This window comes from Vanessa cardui, chromosome 4 (assembly GCF_905220365.1).
Source record: "Vanessa cardui chromosome 4, ilVanCard2.1, whole genome shotgun sequence".
Classification (NCBI taxonomy): Eukaryota; Metazoa; Arthropoda; class Insecta; order Lepidoptera; family Nymphalidae; genus Vanessa; species Vanessa cardui.
This window is the reverse complement of record NC_061126.1, coordinates 15,472,162-15,481,767: the sequence shown is the minus strand read 5'-3', so window position 1 is coordinate 15,481,767 and position 9,606 is coordinate 15,472,162. Positions and strand designations below refer to the sequence as shown.

At 31.5% G+C, this 9,606-nt stretch overlaps 1 protein-coding gene across 1 annotated transcript in view; it reads right to left on the bottom strand.

Annotated features, from left to right (window-relative positions):
- Positions 1-5,934: 5,934 nt before the first annotated feature.
- Positions 5,935-9,606, bottom strand: part of LOC124544065 — a 42,453-nt gene continuing 38,781 nt past the window's right edge. Inside the window, exon 8 of the mRNA XM_047122482.1 lies at positions 5,935-9,392. Coding sequence (XP_046978438.1) covers positions 9,256-9,392 — 137 coding nt within the window. The 3' untranslated portion in view covers positions 5,935-9,255. The remainder of the gene's footprint in view (positions 9,393-9,606) is intronic.

The window sequence follows — 9,606 nt, the reverse complement described above, 5'->3', positions numbered from 1 at the left end:
CTTTATGTCCGGAACAGTTACCATTTAGATAAAATTCAGATTTTTGATAACCGAATTAAATTATCTTTCATTACGATAAATGCCTTTTATTAAGGCCTTGTGTTTATAAAAATTGTGTGTCGATTACCATAAAAACCAACCAGCGATGTATGTAAATAATGCCTATATATTTATGTTAAGGTGTTTATACTTTACACAAATTAAAACATCGTAGACAACAGCTGTTTTTTTTTATTTTATTGATAAAAAAATAAAGTTATTTAATGATGAAGTCAAGTTAAATTTTATTTGTGTTTTCCGGATTTACGCAACTGCTACAAGTTTTTTTTCGATTTACATGAATTTTTCGATATTTAACAGATTTATAGGCTGTTTAGTATTTATATGGCGAATTTTTAAGTTTTAAATATTCTATAATTTATAACATAAGAATAAAAAAATACGTTTTAAGTAAAAAATATGCCAATAAAAAAATTATGTTTTATATAAAAAATTATCATCGCTTCCTCCAGTCAAAAAACTCTGGCCTTCAGGTCTTACTGTACGCGTATGTATTACATGTATAATTTGCTAATTAACTTAATCTAGGTCGTAAAAGGCTTTTACTAGATGCCAGGATTTACTTATATCACACTAATTGTATTTAATTTCAACTGTATTTCTCGCTTTGAATGTGGAGCAAGATAACGATTACAAAACAAGTTTTTTTATTATTATTAACATAGGTGCAAAAATAATAACTACTTCCTAAGGACATCTGCAACAACGGGGGGCTTGTAACAGCTCTAAGCAAAGTAACGTATGTCAGAAAAGACTTGATCGTAGTTAATTCGAGCCACTCTGCGTTAAATACGGTTAAATGGAAGAAGCCGGTACTGGGAATCTTTTAATTTCGTAGATCAAATTCAGATAGTTGGTGATAATGGCTAGAGAGCTCCTGGGGCTTCACTAAATATAGGTATACCTGATACCTCAAAGATCTGTTCTTAGTCCATTATCGTCTTTTATTTGTAGAAGTCATTCCCCTACCATATTTTTTGAATGACAAACATAAGATAGTATGATATCATAACTGATGATATTTTATGTTTATTATTAGATGTTAGCCTTATTTTAAGCCCACCTCGATCTCCAATGGAAGATCAAGAACTGATTGCGCCCGAGCCATCTTCATTCAGGATGCGACACTTCCCACCCTGAACGAAGATGGTCTTGACAAAGAACCTGTGATTGTCTAAGGATGGAAATTTCTTAGCACTGTTTAAGAACACCATTATGATCGGTATCCTTCTGGCGCCCTTGGGATTAACACTCAACTGCTCATTGTTCTTGTGGCTTGCATACAAGTAGATCCCAAAGCCTAAGTCAAACAAAACCAAGGATCAAGCAATTCCAAATCAAGTCAAATAGTTTTCTAAAATTTAGGAATTGATACTTGAAATTGATACATACATTTGTGTGTACATTTGTAACAGTTTGAACCCCCTTCTATTTTACCAGATTGATAGAATAGATAGTTCATGTATTTGCGGACAACCTTGTAAACTTTATATGTATAGCTTGGGAGATTTGAGAATAGCTGGCGTGGCCTGAAGGATATTATCCATCTTTATGCATTAGTTGCTAATAGTTGAAATTTTAGTTCTGATCAGACAAACACATTTTGCAATCACGATCGTATTTTGCAGTCAATAAAAATATTAATTTGAAATGTAAATCTTAAATTTATTAGTAAAATTCGAACGTCCGGCAACTCTCTAGAATAGATTACGACAGATCACAAAATTATAATAGTGTTATAATTATGAACCGCAGTAAAGAATAACTGCACACATAAGTACAACTTTGACAAGACAAAATTGTGAACAAAATTTTATGTGTAAAGTTACCATGTAAAATTTCTCAGTGCAATAAAGAGTATTATATATAATTTAAGATTATAATAGTTTCGCTTAGAAATTTTGTGAGCACTTTTGTAGAAGAAGAAGAACATTCAATTTTGTGTTAATTGCAAATCACAAAAAATCTAATGACCTATAAGAATTTTGTCGAGGTGTTGATATTTTACGCTGAACAAAATATCGTAGGTAAATAAGTAAACGTAATATATAAACAACTGAATCAGATGGCAATGAACTTTTTTAATCCAAAAAAAAATAATTCGGCTGTTAAACACACATTACAATAATATGCAACGTTTAAAAAACTAGAGTGTATTGTAAATTCATATCTACTCGTATAATTAAAATTATAGTTAAATTTTGTTTGTTTTTCCGGACTTATGTAAAAACTACAAATTAATTTACATTAATATTTATATATTAAATAGTTTTATTAACCATTGAATAAACATTTATATGGTGAATATATTTTATTAAATTAGCATAGTATTTGTTCTTACTAACTAATAAGCCCAGTATAGACTCCACAATCGATCAATCTATGAGCTATAAAAACACAAAAAGGGTCACCTAATAAGATTTATAGGGTACAGCTAGTCCTTTTTAGCACGTTCGTTTCCTTCATTGGAACATAATAAAGAAAATATATTTATAAGATATATTTAATAATAACAGCCTAACATACGAGTGTTGGGATAAGACCTCCTCTCCCTTTTGAGAAAGTTTGAGGCCAGCCCCGACACGCTGCTCCAATGCGGTTAGTGAATAAACGTGGCAGATTCTCATCCAACACGTGCAGGTTTCCTCACGATACTTCCTTTCACTGTCGTGCACAGGTTTATATATAAATACAAATTTGGCATTGAATTTAGAATATCTAACAGCATATTGATTTAATATATAACTATTGAAAAAGTTATCATGTGTAAAATCAATCTTTATCCATCCGAAGTCAGGCGGCATAGTTAGTATGTATATCCAAATAATTCCTTTTATAAAAGATTTAATTATCTCATGTAATAATTAACTGTTAATTATTTTCGACGACCTTCTCGCGTGAGGTATGAACACGTCTTGTCCAAAAATTAAATACATTTTTACATGATTCAGATTTTTGTATCGTTTACATTAAATTCAATTTGGAAAATTATTACCATTTAAATAGGGTTCTTTTGTAATATGACTTAAGAGCAAATGAGCCACCTGATGGTAACCGGTCACCACTGCCCATATACAAATTGCTGTAGGAAATATTGAACATACATCACAACATAAATGTGCCAACAACCTTGGGAGTTAAGAGAAGTTGGGAGTTATGTCTGTAGTTGCAGTGGTTCACTCACCCTTCAAACCAGAATACAACAATACTGAGTACTACTGCTTCGTGGTACGATACATGAATGATCGGTATGGCACGGGAAAACAGAAAACCCTACCACCAAAAATTGATTATTAGCAGATAACAAACCACCCAAAACATTCGTAAAAAAAACAGATTTTGTAAGAACATTTATGAACGTGTGAAAAAGTCAGAAAATGGAAATGGGTCCGCGGAGAATTATTTGGTTTACAATTTATATTTGGTTTAGTACACTTGGTTCAATAGTAATTTAAAAAATATACCACGTTTTTGTATAACAAACGAGTCTTTCTGAAGGAAAACTACATTAAAAAATGATAAGATTATGAAAGACAAAACTGTTATTTGGGGGTCGTGAATGAAAGTTGTTTGCCATTAATGGAAATCACTTCCTGGGTAAAACAGGTGTACAGGATAGGTGGTGTGATACAACAAAAAATACATCAGATAAAGATGATCTTTTTCGTCGTCATCCAAAAACATTGATGGGACTATAACGATAAAAAATATTCAAAGGAGTGTTTGCAAAACAACGCTTCAGTTTGTTTTTTTTTTTTACATTTGGAATGTACGGTATAATTTCAAATAAAAAAAAACACAAATACTTATTCTAACCACTTGTTTTACCAACATCTTTGAAATTAATTAAAAAGTAGATTTGTTTAACTAATGATCATAACGATTTTTTACAGACTTTGATTTGTCTCATTGCGTAAGATTACACCATAATTGAATATATAAAGTATCAACAAGATGCATTAAATGATGAATAGATTAAGATAAAATTATCAGTTGCGAAGATATCTATTATATTGTAATTAATGAGTATGTTTTTTCGTAGTTGACAACTCAGTTTATATACGAGAATAATATTAGCTAATTAAGTTGTAAAGAACTATTTCAAGAATATTATTGCAAGTTTAAGGATATTCGATTCGTTCCAATAATCTTAAGCCAAAGAAAATTACTACGTATTTTGAAAATACCTACTGTTTCTTTTAAACCCATATTTTCTAGTAAAGTTGTGAGGTTTTTCAAAAGGATCCCAATTTTCTTTTATGGAAAAGCAGAATTAGTATTACCTTAGCAACGAAACTTTATGAATGACATATTAATATACATAAATGTGTATGTATACGATTATTACTTCGTATGCAGTCATAAAGATTACTTTCTTGTTTTCACATTGCCATTATGATAATATGTGACGGAAAGAGGCGGATAAATCGGCTATATTATACTACAATACAACTACGAATAGCCATATATTTAAACATTATATGTAATTAATAAGAGGCAATGTCCCGATATTATAAATACGAACTATCAACGCACATATGAATCAAACTTCACAATTTCTAAACAAGGTCTTCTAAGAATAAATACTACAAGTAGAATAACCGTGTAACTTTTCACTATCAAGTTTTCGTTTAACAGTAATGAGTAGGGTCTGTCTATAGATGGATTTGCCATTAAATTTGCCACATGCCAGTAAAAAAATATAGATAACACGAATTTAGTATTAAATATATTTTGTATTAAGACTGTATATTAATCAAAATCAAAATAAACTTTATTCAAGTGGGCGTTTACAAGCACTTTTGAATCGTCATTTAACAATTAAGTGAAGCTACCACCGGTTCGGAAAGTAGATTCTACCGAGAAGAACCGGCAAGAAACTCTTTTTCAACATTTTCGAAAAATACAATCATATGAGTTAAATCTAATGTACTTAAACCTCAGAGTAAATCCAGAATAGATTATTTAGTCTTTTTTTATTTGAAACAGTTAGGCGAAATCCCAAATGGGCCTTCTCATGGTAAAGCAGCCACCGGCATAAGCTCTCTAAGAAAATTTAGTTTTTCTTTTATTATATCGTCCTTGCTAGTTATACTAGCCCGCTCATCCGTTAGACTGGCACATAACAATACGTAATATTTTAAGAGCGAGTACCTGTAGGAATAGTTCAATTATTAAAAAAAAATGTAAAATTATTATCTAAATCCAATTGTTTTGTCTTTGATTAATAATTAACTCTATAGAGACCTACCTACCTACTCAAGCAAGCATGCACAAAACTTTAAGCAGTTCTTCTAATTGAGAATACTTTGATGATGAATTTGAGACCGTATAGGTGGTTTTGTAGATAAAAGATGAACCCTTTGGCGATCGTTATGTAAGCGATCTGCTCGCCAGCATAATAACTATAATGCATCCAAATATTTATTTTATATATTTAAACTGCTGGTTCAGCACACATAGAATAATTATTACAAGACAAGAAACATCATATTTCTCTCCGACCACGTTAGCATATTACATACGATATGCGACTTCATCTTTAAAAATAAAATAATACACTACCATATCAGAATCTATATTTTTGCGTGAAACCGGAAATACCGAAAAAGCAAAACTATTAAAATTTTTTGCGTGAAACCGAAAATACAAAAAAAAAGCAAAACTGTATAAAAAATTAATTTAATTGTTACTTTATTATACACAGAATCAAAATGTTGTTCTTGAATCACAGACTGACTTTTACTATATGTTTTATTGTTAAAATATACAATCCACTTACCCAAAAATATGCACTCGCATCCTTGTAACATACAGACTATAAATAATTCAACAAAAACTTACCTCTTGATATGATAAGGTAAATAAAACAAATTTAAAGGTAACCAATAAGTACTTTAATAGATTAAGTCATTCTTTATAAAAGTCTTGATGGTTGACAAGTGTTGTACAGTTATATATTCTGTAGGATATCTAGACACAACTTCGCAGCACGCAGCATCCAATGTAAAGTTATCACTATAATTCATTAACCTTTGGGGTGACTGAACCGCAACTGTCTCGAGACATCGATATCTGAACTAAATTAATGTTAATAATGTTATTAAATAAATTATACTATCGCTTCACCACCCCTTGTATTCGATTTTTTTTTTTGTTGACGGTCTGTAGTTGTGCAAGTTATGGCTTTTTGGCACTGTCACTTAAAATCTATAACAATTTGAGAACCAATTTTAACATAATCTTGACAACTAGAAAACACTACGATATTATAATTCGAATTTATACATCAAATTAAAATTCATTCAGATGTTTCGAGGCAGTTGACAGTTTCTTTAAAACACTTTTTCCAAAATAAATAGATGTTGTAATATGATTCGATTACTAAGCACAGATAAAATAAGAACACTCAACAATTAATGAGTGTATTTTGTTTTTATAAAGGAATTGATGATTCGATTTTTGAAATCGTCCCCGATACAAAATTGACCAACAATGTTGTCATATAAAATATCACTAACCACATAATAACATTCTTAATTCAAATAAGTTTACTTTGTAATAATAATAACAGATTTTTGAAAATGTAGCAAGAATTAGGAACAAGGCATATTATCATTCCTTTTATCACTAACTGTTTCATAGTTATTATATAACATCACTATCTATTTTTTTTAAGTGGAAATTATTTAGTTGTCATTTTACAACAACTATTTAAAATTCGAATACGTCCTACGGTTTAAGGATATGGCCATTTTATTTACTATTACGATTTAAAATAGAATAAAATTTAACATTCCATGTCACTGTTTGATATAATTCTCACATTTTTCATCCTCACGGATGAAATATAAAACGTAAATGTTAAAACTACACCTTAAGTTGTTTACATAATTGATGTGATATATATTTTAAATATATACAAAAACAACATATTTATTTTCTTGATATGTTTTCTAATTTACTACTAACATATCCCTGATTTATAATTCCGTTAAGAAAACATTAATAAATTAAAAAAAAACACTATATAAATACTTCTCAAGGTGATAAGTGTAAGTGTTAAAAAGTACTCTAAAATAAGTAAAAAGTGGATATTTACTGAAATAAATACAGAAAAGTAATCTATATTTCAATACAATATGCATCTCTGTCAGCAAACAGCTCAACCATTAAAGTCACTGAAATAATAATTCAATACGACTCATGTAATCCTTCCCATTCGTCATGTATAACCATACAAATATTAAAATATATAGTTTACATTTGAATATAAGTATTATTTACAAAGATTGGCACACACATTTCATTAATTGATTGCATGATTATAATAAGTACAGATTATATATAATGCCTAATATGAAAGTGACAGATCAAATGTCAAAATGGCATTAATTTTTTTTTTTTAATATATTCTAAGTACAATAACGCATTTATCAAAAGTTAGTATACTATTTGGTCGCTAAAATCACATGTCGAAAAGCCCACGTCGATACATCGATAATAAAAAAATTTGGAAGACGGAAAGTTAGAAATATAACAATAAAATATCGTTTCACATATAATATATAACATGAATATAAAGAACTTAAATAAACAGTTTAAAAATTTGGCAGATTATTATTACATTTCAAGTTTCAATTAGTTATGTTTAATTAAAATCATCATTTTAATACATTTTTCAATATATTTAATAATGTATTAATGATATAAAAAAAACATAATTGAAAGAAATCATTAATTGCAAGCAACACTCAAAAAAAAGTTATACTTAAGAGCTAAGGCGCGGCTTTATAATGCCGACGTGTAAAATCCAATTCGCGCTATATTAATACATATATATGTCACGTTTAGGAAAGTACCTTCCCAATTGTTAAGAAATTATTAAAACCGGTTCAGTAGTTTCATAGTATATCGATAACAAACAAATAAATATTTTCGATAAATGTTATTTGATATAAATGATATCTTATACTAAGTTCGCCTATTAAAGTACAAAGTAACTGCCTAAAATTTAACTTAATATTAACGCATCATATAAACTCATTTGTCAAATAAATGTGGTATTACCATACTAAATGATTTTGCAATTAATGAGATCTTATAATAAAACAACGCATAAAAAGACAATTAAAAAATAATTGATTCTGGTAATAGTAACACAGATTGTGAATAGCCTTCTTTAAAGATAAAAAAATATATAATATTTTATGTCAAGAGGTTTTCACAGGATTGAAACATTGCTGTTTCGCATCAATCATTCATTCGTTCTACAGTCTTGGTTTGCTACTCGTAACAATTGTCAACGATTAGAGAGAAGTACACTACTGATAAATGTCACTGGTTGGAAGTACGGCGACTACGGAAACGATTGTAATATAAATCACTATGAAAAAGTCGAAACTACGTTTTTTTTTCATCGAATGTTAGTGGACTGTTTTTAAAGGACGTTAAATCACAAATGTCAAAAATATTTCATAGGATCTCACTACGTTTTCACTTGCTTTTTTAAATAAAACAATCGTTTGGCGCCGACAATTTGAACAATAGACAAAGAGTCTACACAAGGAGTCATCTAAATTTCTACGTAACTACGTACAGTCGTCTAAAAATATCATAGTAAAATGAATACTTAGAAAAATCATCTAAAATGTTTCTAAAAAGAGAGATACAAACGCCTACTCGATTCAGCGAGTCATGGAATCACAACGAATCGTTTGGAACTCTACGACCTAGCCATAGAGTTCAATTTTTAGTACGTAAAAAATGTCACTCAAATGTCAAATTACGTCATGCTAATAGAGCGAGTGGGACTAAAATAAAAGCAAAGTTTTGAGCCTAACACTAAGAAGCTAGAGGACACGCTAGTCAACAGTAACGGTGCCAGTCGGTCAACGCGCGATAAATTCGAAAAAACTCCAACAACACCACTCGTCTTTGGCCCCCATCAGACGGGACAGGGTGACGGGGGCACGGGGCTCGAAGGGAACTATGGAATAAATAATATCACGGAGGGTCGCGGGGGTGTGTGTGGGGGGGGGGTAGGTTTATATCATTCAAAATAACTCCAACAACACCACTCGTCTTTGGCCCCCATCAGACGGGACGGGGTGAGGGGGGCACGGGGCTCGAAGGGAACTATGGAATAAATAATATCACGGAGCGGCGCGGGGGGTGTGGGGGGTGTGGGGGGGGTTATATCATGACGACGCGGCGGCGGCGCGCGGCGGCCAGCGCGTACTCGACGGCCCACACGAGCACGCACGACATGATGAGCGCGTTCTGCACGTGGATGCACGTCGCGAAGCTGCCCGTGTAGTCGCGCACGTAGCCTGCGGGGGGGAGGGGGGGAGGCACTTCGTCAGCGTCTGCCGTCCGGCTGCCGAGCTTGCGACTCGGGGGCCCGATTGCAGGCTCCAAATTTCCGGTACCCATCAATTTGAGATATATTCCCGACAAATTCGTCCCGACAATACGATAAACCAAAACAGAGCAACGTCATGAAAACTTACTGTTGCTTGCTTGGGATTCGAACCCATCAATAAA